Below are 25,483 nucleotides of genomic sequence, written 5' to 3' on the forward strand. Positions count from 1 at the left end.
GGTGCAGTTGTTTAGCTGGTTCTGGTTTCAATACGATAGTCAACTGGAAGACTTCTCTGAAGTAGCAGCAAAAGAGGGACTGTTCTGGAGACGCGGAATATTGAGGCTGCTCCATTTCTTCCATTTGGGCTTCCTTTTTAGGTTTGTATCCTTATTTTTTGCTCACTTTACATATGTAGTGCCTTTATTGGGCGACAAGTCCTGGTGCACTGGGCTCTAGAGGACTAGTTGAGAACGCGTTCACACTTTTCAACTTTATTGTTCCAAAAATGTGTTTTTGTAGATCATAGATATTTTAGGCATTGAGAGGATTATTTACACTACTGATACAGTTAAAGCACCACTGACCGTAGTGATAGTCCTATTCGTGCAATGTACGGTATGGCGCCTGTCACGGGGTCGGTCTTTGCGCAATGCTGGCCGACAGTGTCGGTCGTCTTAAACGGGACTAGTGCCTGCCTGGGTTGAAAAGGTTCAGGAAATGGATGGTTCATAATTAAAGCAGCGCGTATTTGCAATGAATTTAATAGTTGATAATTGAACAGCTGGCGAGAAGGTTTGGAAAAGGAGAGTAATTTAGCTGTTGAATATGGCAGAAGAGTTGGGCTAAACGGTTATATCTTTGTCATATGTTAAAAGGAAACAGCACAGCATATTGGCATAGATTGTATTAGATTACAGTAGAAAGGCTACTTACTTAGAATTAGGCATTTTAATAATAATAATGACATTCATGCAGAATATTGGTGCCCAGTCCAGGAATTGTTCCTTCCCTTGATCTGATGCTTGCTGGGATAGGCTCCAGCCTTCCCTCAGCCCTGCTCTGGACAAGCAAATTTAGGAACAATGTAACAAGGACAATGGGCCACTATATCAGAAAACATCGCCAGACTATACTGTATTGTAGTAAGAGTAGCTCATTCTTAGAAGAAACAGAACAGCAGTTTACCATCAAATCCCATCAGACACATCAAGCTGTTCACCATTTATGAATTTGCTTTTTCCACTGAAAGACAGGAGGAGCTTAAGATATTAGGGGCAAAGTAGGGCCCAACCCAGGATGGCATACCAGTCCAACGCAGGGCCCAGTCACTCATGCACACACCCACGCCGACCCTTCCCTGACCACACAGAGTCATGATAACCTTTTTATCTATGAGGTGTGTCCCCCTGGCGAGAATGTATGCACACCACACAGATCTGGCTGGCCACAGTAATACTCACATACTTGTGTTGCCCTCTTTGACATTCAGCACTATACACACATAGCACTTAATACTTTAAAACCATCTTTTCTGACAGTCCATAAAATTACACATGTGTAGTGTAGTGTGGTTTGCAAGTTGGTACCTCATATCACTTCCCCGGAATTACCCTAACACATCTTCCCACATCATGTGCAGATTAGTTGACTGCCGACTATAAAACTGGCCCAGTGCATAAATGTGTGGGTGTCTCCAGTTGGAGTGGCACCCCATCTAGTGCTGGATTCTGTCTTGGTCCCAAGGGTGCCATGATAGGCACAGGCTCCCTGTAATCTTGAAAATTCTGTTCATTTAGGTGTTGTGTAAAATAATGGATATTTTCTAAAATAATTACATGGCTTTCTGTTGGAGAGCTGAAACAGACATCTGAAAGGAATTTTGTATACTGATTATAATGAATGGCTTTGAAAAAGCGACATCTGTTGCATAACATGTTGCATGTAACTTCAGTGGCAGGCTTCAATTAAGACTCTAGATATAACAAAGCTTTACACTTTACAACTTGGTTTGCTTAACAGTGAACGGAAAGTGCAGCCAGTTCAAAGGATTCAGTTTGGTAAAAGGTGGCAGTGTTTATTGTTTTAGTCCAGGATTGAAATCCTACTTTGTTTGCGACCTGTGTTGTGTTTGCATGTTCTAACGGGGTCTTCAAGTTCTTCTGGCACATCCCAGACACGTACAGATTACGTAACTAAAACACTGGCCCTGTCTGGCTCTAAAAGCTGCCAGAACAAACAGTGGCACCCTATGATCCCAAATTGCAATAAGCAGATTGAGTAAATGAATAAGTGAATGGAAGTGAGTTAGGGACAGAGCTTAATCAGGGGACCAGGACAGACAAGGACATGATGGGTAATTTAGCCAGGACATCTGGAAACACCCCACTCTTTTTGAAAGATGCCCAAGGACTGTTTACGACCAAAGAGAGTCCGGACCTTGGGTTTAAGACTAATCCAAAGGACGGTGTCAGCTTTTAGAGCACCGTGTCCCTGTCACAGCACTGGAGCATTGGGATCCCCACACAGACCACAGGGTAAGTGATCCCTAATGGCCTCATCAATACCTCTTCCAGCAGCCATCTAAGCTTAATTTAGCTGGACTCCTTCCAAGTACTGGCTGGGCCCAAACATGCTTAACTTCAGGTGGATTAGCTGTTCTGAATTGCAGGTGATACATTTGCCAACATAGGACAGAACTGTCCAAATACACAAATGCCCTTAAAAGCCTCATTTAAGTTTTATTTCCTCTTAAATCTGTTAAATTGCCTTAACAAACGTTCTTGCTTTAGGCTTTGATAAGCTGAAGCTCAGTGCTTGCTATTCTCAATACCCATCCCTCCCAACCTCCTCCACCTCATCCATCTGCCAACCTTCTTCCTCTTCTTCGCCACAGCGGATCATCTTCTTTCATATCATCCTGCCTACTGCATCTTGCTCTATCACACCCATCACCTGCATATCCTCTCTCACCTCATCCATAAACCTTCGCCCAATATACCCAGCATCTCTCCTCTGCACATGTCCAAACCAAAGCAATCTCGTCTCTCTGACTTTGTCTCCCAACCTTCAAACCTGGTAAGTACACTTCAGGGTCACAGAACTCAGAGCCCATCTCTGATGAATGGCACATAACATAGGACAGGGGTTCTCAAACTCGGTCTTGGGGGACTCCTGTGGCTGCAGGTTTTTGTTCCAGCCAGCCTCTGTTTTTAATTGGACTCATGGGCTTATAATTAAGTGAACTGTTGTTTCCCAGATTCCCTGTTTTGGGAACAATATACAAATTAGAAAACTAAGTACTAAAAAAATATATATATATATTAAAATGTACTAGGCAGTTATATGTATTTTTTCTTTTTAACAGTATTTTCATCTTGATTGTCATTCACCGTTCCGTTATCGTTATATCCGTTATTTACTACTTTATGGGGCTGATGCTAAAGTAGTTGCAGCCTTTCACGATTGAGTGTTGTTTGCTTGGGTTTCTGCTCTGCTTGTTTTTAATTGTCATTATTAAGATTCAATGAAGGGAGCAAACTGCACAGAGAAAGGGCTAAATGTAATAAAAAGAGAGTTAAGCATTTAAATCCATAGCAAAAACAGAAATATTTCTAAGTTTCTTATAAATTTAAAAATCATGCTGCTGTGCTTTTCTGAATGTAGAGTAAAAGATGAATAATACCAGCTAATTAAATGAGATCGGTGCTATCAGGTGTTGTCACTGATTAGGAATCTGGTTGGTACAAAAACCTGCAGCCACAGGGGTCCTCCAGGGCCGAGTTTGAGAACCCCTGACATAGGATATTTACAATATGGGATGGATTTACCTTTTCATTTAATTAAGTTAGCATGAATAAAGGACAGCACGGTGGTGCAGTGGTAGCGCTGCTGCCTCACAGTTAGAAGACGTGGGTTCGCTTCCCGGGTCCTCCCTGCGTGGAGTTTGCATGTTCTCCCCGTGTCTGTGTGGGTTTCCTTCGGGTGCTCCGGATTTCCTCCCACAGTCCAAAGACATGCAGGTTAGGTGGATTGGCGATTCTAAATTGTACATGGTGTGTGTGTGGGTGTGTGTGTGTGTGTGTGTGTGTGTGCGCGCGCCCTGCCCGGGGTTTGTTTCCTGCCTTGGCTCCAGCAGACCCCCGTGACCCTGTAGTTAGGATATAGCGGGTTGGATAATGGATGGATTGATGAATAAATACAAAATATACAAGTAGCACATTATCAGCAATTTTAATTATGCCATGTTTTTAATGTAATTTTAACGTTAACCCGCTATTTGTTTTCTTGTAATCTTTTTTTCTATTAGTGTTTACTTATGGGTGGCACCTTTGTACTGAATTTAGCACTGCTGCCTTAAGGATCCAGTGTTCTTGGTGTGAATTTCATCTCTGGGCAAGTACAGTATATAATCTGGTGCAGTGATTTGTTGATTGCGTTTCATGTAACGACTAGGTTCTAATGCAAACTGGGATTGATTATACGATGAACCGCACACCAAATGGTATAAAACTGTTTGATGTTTGGTTTGGTTTCTGCCTTGTGCCCACGGCAGCCAGGACTGCTCATTCCTGAAATGGATTAGTGGTTTTGAGAATGATCTGTAATGCGTCTTGGCAAAAACATATCAGCATTAAACCTGAAACTCGGGTTGCAATTCTAAAGGTAGATGCACATGGATTGTGATTTTCCCCCCATTGAGCGATCATTTTTCAGATGTTCAAACTAACATCAAAGATCATCATTAAGACATCTCTTATAATTGGCTTCTTGACATTCGCCTTTTATCAAGAATGCCTGTATTTTGTCCCTATCGTGTCTTCTCAACTTCTTGGGTTCAGTATTAAAGGGGTGTCACGGTTTGTTCTTGGCCACTCTGATGGACTTTGGAAGACACAGTATTTGGATTTTAAGTGGAATTCTAGAGATCTGGCAAGGAATCAGTGACATGACTGGCATATTATGGAAAAATATACAGTCATGTGAAAACATTAGGACACCCTTTGAAAGCATGTGGTTTTTTGTAACATTTTTAATAAATGGTTATTTCATCTCCGTTTCAACAATACAGAGAGATTAAAGTAATCCAACTAAACAAAGAAAACTGAAGAAAAGTCTTTTCAAGATCTTCTGTAAATGTCATTCTACAAAAATGCCTATTCTAACTGAGGAAAAAGATAGGACACCCTCACATGTATTCCCTCTTAAATTGGCTCAGATCTCACACAGGTATATCACACCAGGTGCACATAATTAGTAGATCGTTACTCTGCATGTTGAATGAGGCTTGCCCTATTTAAACCTCAGACATTTAGTTTGGTGTGCTCCTGACTGTTGAAGTGAGAGTGAGCACCATGGTGAGAACAAAAGAGCTGTCAGAGGACTTCAGAAAAAAGATTGTAGCAGCCTATGAGTCTGGGAAGGGATTTAAAAAGATCTCAAAAGATTTTGAAATCAGCCATTCCACTGTCCGGAAGATAGTCTACAAGTGGAGGGCTTTCAAAACAACTGCCAACATGCCCAGGACTGGTCGCCCCAGCAAGTTCACCCCAAGAGCAGACCGCAAGATGCTAAAAGAGGTCTCCAAAAACCCTAAAGTGTCATCTCGAGAACTACAGCAGGCTCTGGCTACTGTTGATGTAGAAGTACATGCCTCTACAATCAGAAAGAGACTGTACAAGTTTAACTTGCATGGGAGGTGTGCAAGGAGGAAACCTTTGCTTTCCAAGAGAAACATCGAGGCCAGACTGACATTTGCCAGAGATAAAGTTGACAAAGACCAGGACTTCTGGAATAATGTTCTTTGGACAGATGAGTCCAAAATTGAATTATTTGGACACAACAGCAGAGGACATGTTTGGCGTAAACCAAACACAGCATTCCAAGAAAAGAACCTCATACCAACTGTGAAGCATGGAGGTGGAAGTGTCATGGTTTGGGGCTGCTTTGCTGCAGCAGGACCTGGTCAGCTCACCATCATAGAATCCACGATGAATTCTACTGTGTATCAGAAGGTGCTTGAAGAACATGTGAGACCATCAGTTAGAAAATTAAAGCTGAAGCGGAACTGGACCATGCAACATGACAATGACCCAAAACATACTAGTAAATCAACCAAAGATTGGCTGAAAAAGAAGAAATGGAGAGTCCTGGAATGGCCAAGTCAAAGTCCAGATTTGAATCCCATTGAGATGCTGTGGGGTGACTTGAAAAGGGCTGTACGTGCAAGAAACCCCTCAAACATCTCACAGCTGAAAAAGTTCTGCATTGAGGAGTGGGGTAAAATTTCCTCAGACCGATGTCGAAGACTGGTAGATGGCTACAAGAACCGTCTCACTGCAGTTATTTCAGCCAAAGGAGGTAACACTCGCTATTAGGGGCAAGGGTGTCCTATCTTTTTCCTCAGTTAGAATAGGCATTTTTGTAGAATGACATTTACAGAAGATCTTGAAAAGACTTTTCTTCAGTTTTCTTTGTTTAGTTGGATTACTTTAATCTCTCTGTATTGTTGAAACGGAGATGAAATAACCATTTATTAAAAATGTTACAAAAAACCACATGCTTTCAAAGGGTGTCCTAATGTTTTCACATGACTGTATGTCTTTAAGATTAATTTTTTTAATCGGGCTCTCAAGGATTACTGCAAAAGGTGAAGTACTGGCCTGCTGTCAATCAAGGCTTTACTGGATGAGATTCTGCATGAGTGTTGTTACCTTTTCTTCTCTTAAATTTTGCTATTTTTATCATTTTTGAGACAAATGCCCAGATTGCTTCCATAAGGAAATCAATGGATGGTGTAGAGGAATATTTCTTCATTCCTTTTCTGTATTGACATGCTGTACCCTGCTTATCCAGTTTAATGTCATTGGCTGCCTAGCCCAGTCAGCACTGGGTCCAGTGGGACGTTAGCTAGAAAGGACCCTTGTGGCCACAGGGTGAACACACAAACTCCACATATGCGGTGACTAAGCTGGGACTTGAACCCAGGAATCTAGAGTTTTGAGGGATTCATGCCATTTATCATCATGCTGCCCACCTTAAAGAAATATTCAACCAGTTTTATTTGGTTCAGGGTCACCAGACCTGGGGCCTGTCCCAGCAGTATCTATATATATATATATATATATAATTCACTAAGGCAAGACACCCACGGAAAGCACGCCGGAAGGGGCGTGGATTCACTAAGCCACCGACAAGACAGACACCTATGGCGCACGCAGGAAGGAGCCACGCCCACCAACTCCAAGACCATTGGATACGACAACTCGCAGAGCCACGCCCACCAACTCGGATGCGACAACACAGAAAAAAGGCGGCATTTATATTCATCTGTCGTAGAGGCCACATGCACCTCCGAGCCACGTTGACTGTTCATAGAGGCATGTTTCTCGCGGAAGGTGAATCGCCATATGCGGCGTGTAAAACGGTTTGCGAGGGGTGTCCCAGGGGATCCTTAAAACAATCCTTTACAACTGAGGTTAAAACACAATGAAGTAAGCAGTCTTTAAAAATTGGTTTTTGGTTACGACGCACAACCGCGTGCACCATAGCAAACTGTTTTACACGCTACATACAGCAATTCGCATCCACGACAAACATGAATCTTCTTAGTTGCTCCTGCAGGAACAGGTTTCCCTGCCCACCAACACTCCTTTTTCACCGGCCCGCGGCACATGAGCGGGCAGTACATACTGAACGAGAAATCAGCAGACTAGCATGACGGAGGGAGCGGAATGGACGTCCTTCTCCTCTCCTCCCGTTCCACCCTCCGCGCTGTCCACCCCCATCCCTCCGTCTGGGAGGAGAAGGCACTATGGCGGTCCGCCAGTTTTCAGTCACGGATGATTGTGTGTTGGTTCGTTCCGTGCATTGTTACAATGTTGCTTTTCTTGCTGATTTATTACATTACTGATTTTTCAAATGTTAATATTCTCCCTGTGCTTAAAAATCATTAACAAACCGGCCTGATTATGCGGCGTATGGTATGCCGTGGGTTGGCTAGTAGAGTATAAGGCAGGAGCCAAGCCTGGACAGGGCGCCAGCACATGGCAGGGCATTCTCATGCATACCACCACACCCTCTCATACAGGAAGAAACCAACTAACCTAAGTTCATCATTTAAAGAAATTTTATTTGTTACCTTCACAGATGAATGGAATTAAATATCTATGGGTTAGAATACACAGAATTTTCAGTTTGGTTAATATCATTTTTGATACTTTTTGAACTGGTTGACATAATTCAATACAAAGGTCTGCAAAAATCACACTCTGAAGAGACAACCTGTCCAACAATGTAAATCCACTCAGTCTGTACTCACACTTGTAGGTGAGGCTTTTTTTTGTTGTAATTTTGGACTGTGTTTTGTTCTCTGTTTATGCCACATTGAACGTTAGAATGTGAGAACAGAACATTCAGCCCAACCAGCTCATCCATCATGTAACCGGAGTAGGCCAAGACTATGAGTGTTACACTTGTTGTATATCTCTGTTAAATGTCATTCGCACTATACGGTGGGGTGGAGGTTGTGTGTGTTTTCAAGTGCTGGCTTGTGGTGCATAACTAAATATGACAGCATTTGAGTATCAGGTAGCAGTGGATTTGGTACTTGACATTTGATATTCAGCATGTCACACACAATGAAAATTTGGGAAAGGGTTATAGTGAGAAATCAAGTAAAATGACACCTTTTATTGGCTAACCAAGAAAGATTACAATATGCAAGCTTTTGAGGCAACACTGGCCCCGTCTTCAGCCAAGAAGAAAAGCGTTATAAAGGAAAGGGTTATAGAGAGAAGACTTAGGGAAGAGATCCCCATTGGGGAGGAGCAGTTTGGTTTTATGCCAGGGAGAAGAACAACTGATGCAGTCTTTACACTGAGACAGTTAATAGAAGCATCAAGTAAAACAGATTGGAGTGCATATGGTGTTTATTGACTTGGAGAAGGCTTATGATTAAGTGTCATGTCAAGAGGTCTGGAGGAGCATTAGAAGGAAAGGAGTACCAGAGACGTATGTGATGATTGTCCAGGATAAGTATGAGGGACTGAGGACTAGGGTTAAATGCAGCGTTGGGGTAACAGACAAGATCACAGTAAGAGTAGGCCAGCACCAGGGAGCTTCTTTAAGTTCTTAGCACTTTGATCTGGTTATGGATGTGTTGAGTCTTGGGATACAAGACCAAACCCCTCTGGTACAGGCTTTTTGCTGATGACACTGAGGAAGTTTGAAGAATGGAGAAGGGCTTTGGAATAGAGCATTGAAGATAAACAGGAAGAAGACAGAATATTTGAGGTTGAATGATAACCAGAATTCAAAAGTTAGCCTGCCGGAAGAGCTATTGAAAAGAGTGAATGGATGTAAATATGTAGGTTCAATGGTAGGCCAAGATGGAAAATAAGATGCAGAGACAACCCATAGAGTGCAGTGTTCATGGGACAATTGAAAGAAGGTATCAGGAGTAGTGTGTGATTGAAGAACTAAGGAGAAGGCTTGTGACTGGGATAAGACCGATAAGGATGTAAAGTATGTAGCTGAGACACGGGGAGTAAAGGGAGAAGAAGTTGGACGTAGCAGAAATGAGAATGTTAAGATGGATGTGTGGAGTTACAAAAAAGGATAGAATAAGAAATGAGACAATCACAGGTACAACAAAAGTGGGAGAGATGTCTAAAACAGTACATGAAAATAGGCAGAAGTGGCATGGACATGAGATGAGGAGAGACAATGAAGATGTGGGCAAAAGAGTGATGGCAATGGAAGAACAGGAGAAGAGAAAGTGAGGGGAGCCAAAGTGGAGGTGAATGGATAAAGTAAAAGACGATTTGAAGGAGAAGGGTCTAACTGGGGAGGGGCTACAAGACTGAACTGTCTGGAGAAGGTTGATCAAGCACATCGACCCACACAGAAATGAGAAAAGAAGAAGAACAACAAGAGGATTTGTTACTTGTTATTAAACTGCCAGCTATGCCTTTTTAGTAAGGTTAAAGTCAGGAGTGTATGTAAAGTTGGTAATCTGTCATTGTCACTGTCAATAATCTCCCTGGGCCCAGCACCTCTCCTCTCCTCTCCATTTCATGCCCTCACATGAATGGGTGTCTTTGGAGAAAAAGGGACACATTTTACAATGTGGATGCTAAAAATCTGTATCCAATGAAACATAAGTTCACCACTATAGAGGAAGCCCCAAGGTGACAAAGTTAAAAAGATGTAAATGTAAAAAACTAGAAACAGCTCTTTCATAGTTGAAGGAATACTTTAATTTAGCAGAAGTAATACTTCACTACAGTGCCTATAAAGGCCTACTTATACTGTACTATCCACAGAAGAACTGAAAACCCCATAGATTTCATATCATAAATGCTGAACTCAAGCAGAAGCAAAAAGTACGAAATTACACAAAGTGGAGTCAACATGGTGGGGCAGTAGTATGCCCTGCTGTTCCATGGCTCCAGGGTCTGTATATGTTACTGGCCCAGTCACCATGTATGTGGAGTTTTCTGGAGCTCTCCTTCTTTCTACCTGCAGTTTTTCAGAGTTCTAAAGTTACTCCAGCAACAGTAAAATGTGCTGGTTAGGTTCATTGTGAATGATATAAATTGAGCCAATATGAGAGAATGGTATGATTATGAGGCAGAATGAAAGGAAACGGACTGAACCCATCAAAACAATTCATTATATTCTAACAACATATTTAATTTATAACTCCATTTTGCACCTGAGTGCATTGAAGGCAAATTTCTAAAGAAAAAAAAAAGAAAATCTTAAACTTTTAATAGGACTGAAGATTTTCACAGTTGTTTTCTAACCTGCTTAGTCCTGAATGGGGTTGCGGAGGGTGCTGGAACCTATCCCATCTAACACAGGGTGCAAGGCAGGAACAAACCCTGGAGAGGATGCCAGTCCATTGCAGGGTGAACACACACACACCAATCACACACTAGGGCCAATATCACATCACCAGATCACCTAACCTGTCTTTGGACTGTGGGAGGAAACCCATGAAGACACCACACTGGGAGAACATGGAAACTCCATGCACAGGAGGGAAGATGCTTAAACAAAATTTAAAATAACAACACTTAAGTAATAAACACAATTATTGTAAAGACAAAATTCAGCAATAATAGCAAATTTTAAAAACAAAGCTCAAAATTAGACAAAATGGTGAAAATCTTAACAAACCTATTTTTAAAAATTCCAATGCATCTCTAGAATAGAATTCCCAAATTCTTCTAGAAAGGGGAAGACTCCAAATTAATATATTTTAAAACCCAAAGTAATTATTTACAGTATCAAAGGTGAAAAACAAGATCTAAGAAAAATAAGCTGACTCACAATGTGAGGAATATGCCCAGCTTAGTTAAGGGGGGTTCCAGATGAGAAGGAAACTCAATGGCCCAGTGCTACAGAGAAGCCAGGAAGACCCCTCAAATATGGCAGCCTCAAGTCACCTAATGACAGCACAGCTTAGCATTTGGGAGTCTTCACTTTTCTAAGCTCAATCAAGGGGAAAAAAGAAGGAAAGGGAAGTAGCAAACACAAAATCAGTTTTGAAATAGAAACTCATAAATCAAATAAGAAACAACTAACAAAATACGGATGAAAGGGAATAAATAAATAATTAACAAAACTTAAGCCGGGATGCAGTTTCCAGCAAGAACCTAACAGAGGGTGCATTTGAAGATATCCATTTGGATCATTGCAGGCAGGAATTAAACGCAGTAATAGCTTACCTGTAAGCTCTTTGAAGTTAGGGTAAAGGGTGACTGCCGGCAGTCAGAGAGGCCATGTTTGAGCAAGACGCAGAGACAATAGGTGAGACACTGTAGTGGGCTAGAAGCTGGGGAAAACGTGGGAAGTACCCGACTTAGCAGGGGCCAGCAGCAGTGTTCTTCTTCTTCTAATTTCTGTTTAGTTTGTGTGTAAAAAGGGTTTCTTTTGAGCAGCTCTTTGTAAACTCGGTTGTTAAAAGTACACCAAATGTTATTACATTTAAAATTCATAAACATTCCAAATGTAAAATATTCAGCATCCCAGTGTCTTGCTATTGCTATACATGATGAAGCTAATGGATTTCATTTGTTTGAATTGCATAAACAAATTCCGTGCCACCCATTTAAATTTTAAAGGTGAACTGCCTTGCACTATTTATACGCTCAGTTCAAATAACTTCTTTCAGTTCAGTTCATTCTTATCTACACTTCCACTTATTAGTCCACTACCTTCACAATAATTACAAATATGCAATGTCAAAAGTTGAAATTATGTAACTTTGTCAATGCACAATGTATGACCATTGGCTATTCAGACAAGCACAAATGAAAGGTACTGCCATGAATAGGGATTCGACTTTGCTAAATTACAGCTTTTCTCTGCAGTCGTTGCCTTTGTCTATTGCATCCTTACTGGCTTTGTCTGAATTGAACACTCTGCCATCAAGCTGTTAACCTGTAACAGTCATCAGTTGATTTCTAACCCACTTAGTCCAGAACAGGGTTACAGGGGGTGCAGTAGCCAGTTCCAGCTAGGACAGGGCACAAGGCAGGAACAAACCCTGGACAGGGTGCCAGTACACTGCAGGGCAAACACACACACACACATACACACAACAACAACTACACACAAAGGCTAATTTAGTGTCTCCGCTCCACCTAACCTGCATGTCTTTGGACTGTGGGAGGAAAGTGGAGCACCCGGAGAACATACAAACTCCATACAGGGAGGACCTGGGACGCAAATTCCGGTCTCCTTATTGCACGGCAGCAACACTACCACTGCACCACTGTGCTGCCCTAACCTGTAATACAAACAGAAATTTTTAAATGTATGTTCTGTTGAATATTTTTTGTTTTTTCTGTGCCCAGTAGACTAATTCTGTGCTTATGATTTATTCTTAATGCCAACAATGTTTCTCCAAAATCCTTCAAGATTGCATGATCAAGGAATTAGAAATTTTCCCACATTCAAAAAAAATGCTTTTAATTTTTTTCAGAAACGGACAGCAGCAGATAAAACAATGTTTCTTAGGAATATTGCTAAACTCCTCTAAACAGAAGTGCCAGGTCTTGACCGAGTTAAGCCTGCAGGTGTCTGCCAAAGCAGAGGTTCTCAAACTCAGTCATGGGCCTGCATGTTGTTGGTCATCCCAAATGCACAGCCAGCACTATACTTGTTTAATAAGCCGATTTTTGTCTTTTCTCATATTTAGAATTCAGAAAAGCACCATATTTGTATTTTTTTTACATTTATGATACAGTTAGATATATTTATATTTTCACTATGCCTTTACATGCTTAACTCAATGGCTTTCTCCCTTGATTGTATACTAACAATGACAACACGCTGAGCAGAAACAGGACAAACAGCACCAGTGTCAGGCACATTAAAGTGGCCATTAGTGAAGAGTGGATTAAATAATTAGAACATATGGAAAGACAGAATGAAAAACATGATGAGGATCTTAAAAACCAAGTTAAAAAACACCATAAATTATTTCAATGTAACATACATAAAAGCTTGACACATTCTAATACAACTTTACCAAACCTAGCTTTGTAATTTCTACAGTGACTCTGAAACACTGAAAATGAGAAACAACAGCTTGCTTATTCAGAATAAGAGTCCAATTACAGTCGACCCTTGATATATGACCGGCCTGACATGTGAACAACTTGATTTATGACCAAAAGTTTTGTTTTGATTTACGACCAACATCTTGCGTTATGACCCGAATGCGGTCACGTGTATCCGCTTGTGCGACTGTAAACAAACAGCCGAGAGCGTCCGTAAGCATCAGTCGGAGCCCAGATACATGTGTTTGTGGACGTAATTTCGGTCAGTGCAGTGATTTATCTATTTATATAATTCACTAAGACCATGGCAAGCAAGATGCATAATTGCTAAGGAAGGAAGAGAAGGTTACAAAAGTAAAGAAAGCGATTGTTAAGGGATGTTAGCTAGCGGGCTGGCGCGGCACATGATGATGTCATCAGGCTGAATCAGCACCAGCTTGCTTTGGAGTGCATTATTACAGCAGTTCACAACACGACCAGCTTTGAACTGAGTGCTCGACTATTGTCATTATTAACTTGAGAAACAGCGATCACAATCGAAACGAAGAAGGAAATTGTGCGGAAATATGAGAGTGGTGTTCGTGTGACTGATCTCACTAATATGTACAGCATGTCGAAATCCACCATCTTGACAATTTTACAAAGAAAAGATTTGCATAAGGTGGCTCCTTCTAAACAATAACCACCTTTCCGTTTCATTCTCCTCCTCCTCCTCCCTTCCTGCAGGCCAAAGATGTCAAATTAAATGGTGAGTACAGTATGAAATTGTTGTTTCTGGTAGGCTAGGCACTTTTTATAACTTTTTGGTTAGTACATTAGAAAAATAAGTGGTGTTTTGGTAAATTATGCACATTATACAACCCTTTTTATTATGAAAAGGTTAAGTAAGTGTTGCTGTGGGAGGTTCAAAGCATATTATGGGTATTTCCATTATTTCTTATGGGAAAAATAGTCTTGACTTACAACCAACTTGAGTTACCACCAGCCCTCGCGAACGAATGGAGTTCGTAAGTCAAGGGTCCACTGTAAAATGTAAAGTTGATTGAAACAAAAGGGGGTCCTTCCAGGATTGAGTTTGAGAACCACTGTACTAAAACATCTACCGTATATTCAGTTTGCCATGTTAACACCTACTCCAAACGTAATAAACAGTAATAAGGCTAAAGAAGGACAGGCATTGCATTAACAGACAAACAAGCATTTGCATTCTATTCAGAACTTTTTTTTCACAAAAATATGTGGCATTTGCAACATGGTGGGCCTAACATTTTGAACTACTGAAAAGTTAAACATGACATTCAGTTGTAATCTGTAATACAATCACACACATATTTCCACATACTGTACATTTTAAAGAAGTAACCTTGCAGTTCTAGTTTCTGTTGTGAGCCTTTTGTTATTTTCCTCGAGATTATCTTCTTGTGGGCAGGAACAGACTTCCTGACGCAGTGATCAGAAGACTGTCGTGGCGAAAAATTAATCATCAGAAGGCTTTTTACCTAAAAATAAAGGCTATTAGGACTCGAGATAGACAGACAGAGTTTTAAGGCTTTATTGCAATAAATCAACAACACGGCCGAATGAGATTGAGCCCTGATCATTACAACAGTTGAAGTATTTATAACAATTTCTTATCATTTTGGCTGCGTTCGATTAGCTCATTCTGCACCTGGTTTTACTATCCATTGTTCCTCTTGGTGTCTGTTTGGCTTATTTTGATTGGTCTAAGACTGGGTGGATGGTTTCCTCCCAACCTCTTTTTTTACTCCTGTCTGACCAGACCTTGAGTTTCCATGGGAACCCTTATTATCTCCTTACTTTTCTATTACTGGCCCCCTTATGGAATTTGTAATCTTTCTATGCTGTTTCATTTTCTCTAACTGGCCAAGGCTCCAATTCCATATATGAGTTTTCCCTCTCTTAAGCCTTCCAAACTTTTTACAATAGTGACCTGAAACTTAAGCTATAAAAAGAAGTATAGTATGTGCTTTCATTTAATCATTGCTTGGCATGCTTGATTTGTCTTAATTTCTACACTAAAGTTAATTGCTAATATATCTATACTAATAAAAGGCAAAGCCCTCACTGACTCACTGACTGACTGACTCACTCACTCACTCACTCACTCACTCACTCACTCATCACTAATTCTCCAAGTTCCCGTGTAGGTAGAAGGCTGAAATTTGGCAGGCTCATTCCTTACAGCTTACTTACAAAAGTTAAGCAGGTTTCATTTCGAAATTCTACACGTAACGGTCATAACGGTCAATAACGGTCGACAACGTCCGCCATGTTGAACTTTCGTATTTATGGCCCCATCTTCACGAAATTTGGTAGGCGGCTTCCCTGCGCTAACCAAAACCGATGTACGTACTTATTTCGGTGGTATGATGCCATTGTCGGCCGCCATATTGAATTTTCCAACGCCGCCAATTTTCAAACTTCCTGTGTATACGCGAACGGTAGAAGGCTGACCCCATCTTCATTCGAAATTTGGTAGGTGGCTTCCCGGCGCTAGCCAAAACCGATGTACGTACTTATTTCGGTGGTATGACGCCATTGTCGGCCGCCATATTGAATTTTCCATACGTCACTAATTGTCCAACTACCCGTGTAGGTAGAAGGCTGAAATTTGGCAGGCCCATTCCTTACAGCTTACTTACAAAACTTAAGCAGGTTTCATTTCGAAATTCTACGCGTAACGGTCATAACGGTCAACAATGTCCGCCATATTGAACTTTCTTATTCATGGCCCCATCTTCACGAAATTTGGTAGGCGGCTTCCCTGCGCTAACCAAAACCGATGTATGTACTTATTTCGGTGGTATGACGCCATTGTCGGCCGCCATATTGAATTTTCCAAATGTCACGAATTCTCCAAATGCCCGTGTAGGTAGAAGGCTGAAATTTGGCAGGCCATTCCTTACAGCTTACTTTAAAAATTAAGCAGGTTTCATTTCGAAATTCTCCGCAGAACGGTCATAACGGTCAACGTCCGCCATATTGAACTTTCTTATTCATGGCCCTATCTTCACGAAATTTGGTAGGCGGCTTCCTTAGCTAACCGAAACCAATGTACATACTTATTTCGTGGTATGACACAACTGTCAGCCGCCATATTGAACTTTCCAACATCACTAATTCTCCAACTTCCCGTGTAGGTAGAAGGCTGAAATTTGGCAGGCTCATTCCTTACAGTTTACTTACAACAATTAAGCAGGTTTCATTTCGAAATTGTACGCGTAACGGTCATAACGGTCAACAACGTCCGCCATGTTGAACTTTCTTATTTACGGCCCCATCTTCACGAAATTTGGTAGGTGGCTTCCTTTAGCTAACCGAAACCAATGTACATGCTTATTTCGGTGGTATGACACCACTGTCGGCCGCCATATTGAACTTTTCAACAGTATTTGTTGCTTATGGGCCCATCTTCAAGAAATTCTATCGATCAAAGAACTGTCACTTACCGAGTGGTTTCCATGCCCGGAGATACCACCTACCTTTTCCATTCTCTTTGTTACATATTGCACGGCCATATCAGGCTCACTCTTGATATCCGGAGGAACATTCTGTCTTATGTATTGAATGACTGGGACAGGTTCAAGGTGTGGACTGATGACGGTACAGGAGATAATTATAGGGAGCACTAGAAGAGTGAAATGCTTAAGCCCTTCACCTATGGTTCTGCATGTGAGTTGATGGCTGCCGCTGAATTGTTCGGTTGTCGCTTTCAAGTGTACCGAAATGGCCAAATATTTTACACCTTTCGACAACCGCCAATGCCTCTTAAACATCTTAGATTCACAGGTGACGATTTCTTTAGTGGACAATTTGATGTTTATGAATGTTTAAACTCTCAAAAGCTGGATGTGATTTTATCGATGAAACCGGTTGTGTGCTTACAACGCTTGACAGATGCCAAATGTCACTTCAACACAACAAATCCTGCAAATACTGTCGTAATTGAAACAAACCATGAAACTCAAACCGATTATGACAGCAGCAATCCAAGCTGTGAGATTTGAGACAAGATTACTGTTCACATGGCCAACTGTAAGTTACATGCTCAAGAGTAAGCTCAGCGCACAGCTTGGTCATGTTACAACCGGAGGGCCGAACTGACAACATGGTATACAAAGAGATCCTTAACAAATAATTATTGGCATATTGTCCCACAGTTTAAAAAGGTTTAATTTTGTAATTAATTAAAATTTGAATGCAGTACTTCACCGCTGCGAAGCCCGGGTATTTTGCTAGTTCTTATAATATTTTTGCTAATGCCTGCATTTACTAAGATTTTATCTTCATGCATTAGGTCAGCGTGACCCTGCTTATAGTAAAAGCTTTGCTGCTGATTCATCAATCCAGCTGCTTTTAGAGGTCTCTTCTCTATGTTATCTCTTCCTAGCCTTGAATCACAGGTGTTCTCAAACTCTTATCCTGTCCAAAACTGGTCTCGGTGTATCAATTAGCTGTTCTTTTCTTTACTTTGGAAATTTTAATGTAAGCCTATAAAATAGTGCAATATAACTGATTTTTAGTTCAATATTTGCTAGACCTATCGTATTTGCTTTAATATTCTAATTTATGCTTAATCTAATGGTTTAGAAGCTTTTAATTACTTTTTATGGCTCTATATTCTAATTCTCTTATGCTAATAAAAAATTTTCCTTCTACAAGACACAGAGGCACAAGTCAGAACGAGTCAGGGAGCCAGTCAAGCAATGCAGACATCATTGAAACAACATCATCCACTTAAAGGCACACTGATATGTGCGGATACTCAGTCTCTGATATCTAAATATGTGTTTGAAATGGAAGGACATACACAGCTTGAGGGAAATTTAGTCAGCATTTATAGAAATGGGCCCAAAGAGTTTACACCATTGCGGTGTGCCCTTTTGTTTCTTTTATACATTTGGGTTCTCCCTTTATTCATCCCTCCCTCCCTCCTTCTTATTTGTATAGTGAATACACTGTTTTGTATACTTTGGCCTCCTTGACTTTTATTGTGAGTGTGATGGATTACCATGAGGCTATTCTCCTATCATGTATATGTACCCATAATAAATCAATATGGTTACTCATATGTTTAAAATTAAAAACTAACCTGTACTTTTTTATAAGGTAATTTGAGTTGAAAATGTTTGTCTCTTTCTTTCATATTTGCTGTATAAGTTCAGATTGGGAGACATGTTTGTAACAGCATACAGAGTTATATAAAATTGTAAATTTGTCCTGTATGCAGTAATCTTATGTGTTGTTAATGAAGTAATAAAAAACTGAAAAGCTGCCCGAAGCAACTGAAAATGCCCACACTTTTCTAGTTTTACAGAAGTGTTCTTGGTTTCACTTTTCCACAATTAGATTTTACATTTCCTCGTTCTGCCTCCATTTACATATATATTCATTGCATTTATTATGCTGTTAAATTTCTGTGCAATGTACATATTATACTAAAATATATTCTGTACAAGATCCATAAATCAATGTTAATTTTAATATGGCACCATCAACAGCATGCCTCACACAGAGCACTTCACAGAGCAAACAAGACTGCTGTTCATTATCAAACTTTGACTGAGTTTAATTCTTGTAGGTCTTAAGATACAAATACTTTGCTTTCACTGAGCTCTAAGAAAACTGTTAAACTCTTACACCAGGGACACCATAGGGATATTGTTTTTGAATAACTCTGTACTTAATACATTTTTAACACATGTACAGCTTAAACGTATACAGTGACATGCAAAGGTTTGGGCCCCATTGCTTAAAATGTCTGTTACTGTGAATAGTTAAGTGAGCAGAAGATGAACTGACCATCAAACGCATCAAGTTAAAGAGGACACATTTCATTTGAGCATTTTATGCAAGATTAGTGTATTGTTTTTGTTTTATACAATTGTATAGTGATAAAAGGAAAGGAGCACCATGCAAAAGTTTGGGCACCCCAAGATATTTGAGGTCTCAGATAACTTTTCCCAAGGTGGTCTCATTAGCTCATCAGGACTATGGCTTATTCACAGGCATCATTAGGAAACCCCATGTGATGCAAATGTCAAAGCTGTTTAAATTGTCCGACTCCTCAAACCTTGTCCCAACAATCAGCAGCCATGAACTCCTCTAAGCTGCTGCCTAGCACTCTGAAAAATAAAAGAACTGATGCTCACAAAGCAGGAGAAGACTACAAGAAGACAGCAAAACATATTCAGGTAGCTGTGTCCTCAGTTTGTAATGTTATTAAGAAATGGCAGATAACAGGAATGGTGGCGGTCAAGTTGAGGTCTGGAAAAGAAAGAAAACTTTCTGAAACAGCTGACCGTTGGACTGCTAGAAAGACAAATAAAAACCCATTTGACTGCAAAAGACCTTCAGGAAGATTTAGCAGACTCTAGAGTGGTGGTGCACCTAAACAAATAAGCAGAAGAAAACCTTTCCAGAGTCCTAGCCACAAAATTCAGCAGCTGAAATTTACAAATGAAAATCTAAACAGGCCTGATGCATTTTGGAAACAATTCCTGTGGACTGATGAGGTCAAAATAGAACTTTTTGGCCACAATGTTCAAAGGTATGCTTGGAGAAATAAGGGCAGCGAATTCCAGGAAAGGATTACATCTCCAACTATTAAGCAATGTGGTGGAATGATCAGGCTTTGGGCTTGTGCTGCAGCTGATGGCACAGGGAACATGTCACTGATAGGGGGAAGAAAGGATTCAAATAAATGCCAGCAAATTCTGGAAACAAACATCACAACATCTGTAAAAAAGTTGAAGTTAAAAAGAAGATAATGGCCCAAAACATACCTCAAAATCTACAATGCAATACCTGAAGAGGTGCAAGCTTACGGTGTTGCCATGACCCTCACAGTTCCTGACCTAAACATCATTAAAAATCTGTGGATGGAGAGATCTCAAAAGAACAATGCATGCAAGATGGCCCAATAATCCTGAACAATTAGAAGCTTTTTACAAGGATGAATGAGCAAAAACACCCCAAGTAAGAACTGCAAGACTCTTAGCTGCTACAAAAAGTGTTTACACGCTGGGATACTCGCTAAAGGGGGTCTTACTAAGTATGGACCATGGTGGTTGCTCAAACCTTTGCTTCAGGCCCTTTTCATTTTTTTGGTATTTTGTACCTGTGAATGATGGAAATAAATTTTTTAAATACTTAAAATTAAAATATTTAAAAAGTGTGTCTTCTTTAACTTGAAGCCTTTTAATGATCAGTTCATCTTCTGCTCACTTGACAATTAACAGTAACAGACATTTAAAGCAAGGGGGCCCAAATTTTTGCATGCCACTGTATATACACATACATACATACATACATACATACATACATACATACATACAGGATAGAATACCAAATCAAGATATTAAATGGTTGAAATTTTAAAGAACAGCAATTACAATGTCATATATTAAAAATAATAATAATAATAATAAAAACTTCAGTTAGAACAATCAGTAATTTCACTCACTAGTCCATTGTACAGCACCAAAAATAAACATTTCCTTTATGTTTCTAATTTCATACTAATGTTCCTTATAGGAAAATGGTGCAGCTTTCCAAGCAACTAAACTTTTTCTTTAAATAACTATTTTTTTTTTCCTTTGTCTGAAAAGGTACCTAACAGTGATGGTGCAGGGTTTCCTAGTGTGGTGGAGAGAAAGAAAGGAATCTGGACACATCGTTTATCTCACACATGACCTCAGTATGCTCAGACTGTTCGAAACCTTCACTGAGAGCACTCCTCAGCTTGTCCTCATTCTGTACACCATCATCAGCAGGAACAAGGTAGAAGTCTTTCAGTGTAAGTATTGGAGATCTGCATTTTGCAGTGGTTCTCAGACTCATCATGAAGTACCCCTTGTGGCCGAAGGTTTCTCTTTTATCCAATTTTTAAGTTCAAAGATCGGCTCATACTGCTTTTATAACATGGTCTAAGTGAAGTGAGCCTGTTTAACCGTGAGCATCTGTTTTATCTTGGTAGAGTAATATATATTGCTCTACTTTTCCCTATTGTATTATTAATATGTAGCCTTAGAATGCCTAATCTCACTGACTTACCACTGTTTATAAGGTATTATTGTATATAACTTATCCCCACCTTCCCCTTCTATATCTATAACCTCAGGCAATTACTGTATATGTAATAAAAAGACGAGCAGGAGTTAAGTTACACATACAATAATATAATATTCATAAATAATAACAAAATGCAAAGTACATTTGAATATTGGCAACCATACAACCTGACAAATGGTGATGTGTAGCTCAGGTGGCACACAGACTTGTAGTTACTTAAAATGTCTCTAGTTAAGGCATCATTGGTGCTCAGCTTTTAGCCACGTCTGTTCAAAATGGCTGAAGCTGTGCTCTTCATTGTGTTGTCTTTAGTTCATGGTGGGATGGTCATCAGATCAGTAAGAGAGATGCTTCTTCATCATATGTTGGTTAGTAAGAGAGAGAGAGAGAGAGAGATAAAGCAAGCAAATTTATGGGTTTTCTGTCCAACCCCTACAGCCAATAGGACATCATGGTACTTAAAGACCTCTGAGACAAGCCAATTCCAAACAGCCATACCTCAGACCAATGGGGGAATATAGAACATCTTAACACCTGCCACCCCCCCCAAACCATATGTTAAACATCCTGGCTTCCTTGCGAGGAGTTAAAGACTTTAGCAGAGAAACACTTGCCAAACTGGTTTAAGACACATCTTCCATATCCTGTCGTAAAATTGCAAACATACTTAGTCATAATGGGGGGCAGGGGGTGGGCAAACACAAATGCCTCTCGCCAAAGTAACACTAAATTACATTGCTTGCCTAAATTATAAATAAAGACATACAAAATATTTATAAAGTTATATGCAAAATCTCACATCACAACAGCATCTGAGCCCTGAGGAATTTTCCATTAGTTCAGCTAATCGAGAGTTTACTTTTCTTATTCCATGTGGAAGGCAGGATCTTAATTTATGTCTTTGAAGGGGAGGAACTCTGGGAAGAGGGCAACATAAATGTGAAACAAACCATATTTACTAATGTAAATATATACAGTAAAACCATCTTGGGGGAGGCATATATTGCACTGTGTACAGTATAAAACTGCATACGCTGAAAAGTCATTAGATACCTCCTTAAAGTACATCAAACTTGCTTTGGCTATACAAATTCATATGTATAGTATATAAATACAGTACAGTATCACCTTTGATTACTAATTTATATTAATCACATACAACTTCTCCATGCATAGTAATATTATGCAGTTAACTCACACTCTAGTCCAATTTTCATGGTCCAGCCAGTTTTTTTCTCCCTGACTTAATTATGTTTTATTTTTGTTTAATCTTCTTGCTGTTTTTTTAAGATATAGTTTTGTGTTTTGTTATCGATTATGATGTAGTTTTCACTGTTTCTCCATTTTATTCATTGAATACCATGTTGTGTATTAATTAGTTTGAAATGTTGTATTATGTTTGTATTGCATTTATTAGTTGTCTTTGTTTTCTGCCTTGTCTCCTTTATGTGGAGCCCCACATGTATTTTAAACAATTTAGTACCCCATCCAGGGTTGTCCCCTGCCTATGACCCTGAAAAGGTCATGGAAGATTAGTGTTGGACAATGCGCTAACACAAATGTTAACATATGACCTAACCCTAACTGCTGGTGAGGTAACATTGTCATTTGATTTTTGTTACAAAGAAAGTGCTATTTAAACGTAATATAGGATAACACTATAAAGAAGAAAGTTTCTAAAAAGAATATGAAATCATGTGGCTTATTTATTAGGTAGGTAGTCTGACAGCTCCAGAAAACTGCTACCCCTGCCCTATTTAAAAAAAAAAAAAGGGAGAAGAGTTATTACTTGTGTAGCCAGTAGCCATAACATGTGTACTTCGAATCCACCTGAAGCTAAGCAGGTTTGGGCCCATACTTGGGTTGCTGCTGGAAGAGCTGAAAGTGAGACAATCGGGAGGACTTACCCTTTGGTTTAAACATGGATCCCAAAGCTCCAGTACAGTGATAGTGACAATGTGATCTAAAAATTGGTGCCGTCCTTCAGCTGAAATGTAAAAAGTGAGGTCCCGAGTCTCTGAGGTCATAAAAGAGTGGTTCTCAAATTTGGTCCTGTAGACCCCATGTGGCTACAGGATTTTGTTTCAAAAACCTTCTGTTTTCAATCGGTCTCCTACTAAGCATGCTATTATTTTCTAGTTTCTGCGTTTTTTGGGTCGATGTAGAAACTCTAAAACTAAGATTTTTATTAGAGGGGACCAAGCAGTTATGTAGGCTGCATAGGTTTAATTTAGTGGTACTTTTTTAACTTGGTTTTTAAGACTTTTATCGTTAACTGATTTCCCAGGTATTCTAGTTATTTAATCCATTATTTACTAATGATCACTAATGAGTTGGTCTGATGCTGAAGTAGTTGCAGCGTTTCATTGTTCAGTGTCATTTATAAAGGTGTGTACTCTACTTATTTTTATTTGTCATTATTCGGATTCAATTAAAGGAGCAAACACCACAAATAAAGTTAAATTAATAGTAAAACAACAAAAGAGAGTTAAGCATTTCAAGGTTGGGAGCCTGCACCGATACAGTGTGTTGCAACACCAACCACATGACAAACCACCACGGGATTCCAAATTAGGACCCAAGCATAGCCGTGTAATGGATGACACCACGGCACCACACTAGTTGGAATGGAACAGTGTGAGTGTGGTTTTTTATGGTGGCTGAAGTGCCAGTCCTGCCACCATCTCCCAAGTTCACACTGCAGGTTGGAGGACCTGCTTGCAGGGCTGGATGTGGGTTAACGCCATACCCAGGATGGAGCAATTACAGGTTAAGGGCCCAATGGTGTGAAATCACTTCTGACATTTATGGGTTTCCTTCAGATTGCTGGTGTGGATCCCTAGCCTCAGAGCCACCATACCGCCTAAGCGTTTAAAGCTGTAGCAAAAATAGAAATGTTTCTAAATGTCTTAAATATAAAAAACAAAGGCAAAAAGACCAATTAAAATAATGAGATCAGTTAAAGGTCAAATAACTCATTGACTTCATTGACAGGTGGTACAGCAGTAGCACTACTGCCTTGTAGTAAGAAGATCCTGGGTTCCCTGTGTGGTAGCACTTTGAGTAGTGAGAAATGTGCTATACAAATGTAATGAATTATTATTATTATTATTATTGACTGTGAAACAGGTTGGAACAAAAACCTGCAGTCATAGGGGGTTTGAGAAAATCTGTCATAAAAGGATCGCTGAGCAGTTCTTTGAAAAAAGCACTGTGTTTCCCAATGCCCACCATTCTGGATCCCCTGTCTCTTTTTGGCTGTTTATCTCTCTCACCCTGTTACAAACTAATAGTTAATGTGTGGTGAGCATACTGCTGCAAGAAAGGCTGCAGTTGCATCATCCAGGTGGATTGATGGCGGTTGAAGTGGTTCCTCACCAAGCAGCTGGAAAAGAGCTATAAGCGCAAAATTAATTCATAAATTAATCAATCATTGTACTGAACCAGTTTAGATAGATAGATAGATAGATAGATAGATAGATAGATAGATAGATAGATAGATAGATAGATAGATAGATAGATAGATAGATAGGAAAGGCACTATATAATAGATAGATAGATAGATAGGAAAGGCAGTATATAATAGATAGATAGATAGGAAAGGCACCATATAATAGATAGATAGATAGCTAGATATGAAAGGCAGTATATAACAGACAGACAGACACTTAAGGTTTAGTCCAAAGTTAGAGTTGTACAGAGCCCAGCACTGCATATCACTTTAGTCATTTTTTTTGTTTCTATTTGCAAAATAATAATAAAAAAGGTGTGTACTTAAAAGAATTACATGGCTTGCAGGCTCCTGGTTAAACTTTTCTGTGAATGAAAACCAACAGCCACAGGGTTATCTAAGTACTGAGTCAGAGGACCTCTGGTCTGAAAAAACCATTTGTTCTGCGCAATAGAACTCGGTTGTTTTCTTTTGAGATCTTTTATGCTGTAATATATACTGAGACTGTTATAAAAATCTTTCCTGCTATTACATTGTATAAATATTACTCATTTTTGTTTATCCAGTATTCATTTTGTAGTTAAGAAATCATCAAAAGGAAAA

The 25,483-nt window shown here is 39.8% G+C and overlaps 1 protein-coding gene across 1 annotated transcript in view; it reads left to right on the forward strand.

Annotated features, from left to right (window-relative positions):
- Positions 1 to 25,483, forward strand: part of LOC120517459 (XK-related protein 8-like) — a 30,687-nt gene that overhangs the window by 440 nt on the left and 4,764 nt on the right. The window contains exons 1-2 of the mRNA XM_039739798.1: positions 1 to 141; positions 20,967 to 21,154. The exon at positions 1 to 141 is cut by the window's left edge and continues 440 nt beyond it. Coding sequence (XP_039595732.1) covers positions 1 to 141; positions 20,967 to 21,154 — 329 coding nt within the window. The remainder of the gene's footprint in view (positions 142 to 20,966; positions 21,155 to 25,483) is intronic.

The sequence above is a fragment of the Polypterus senegalus genome, chromosome 17 (genome assembly GCF_016835505.1).
Source record: "Polypterus senegalus isolate Bchr_013 chromosome 17, ASM1683550v1, whole genome shotgun sequence".
In the NCBI taxonomy this organism is placed as follows: domain Eukaryota; kingdom Metazoa; phylum Chordata; class Cladistia; order Polypteriformes; family Polypteridae; genus Polypterus; species Polypterus senegalus.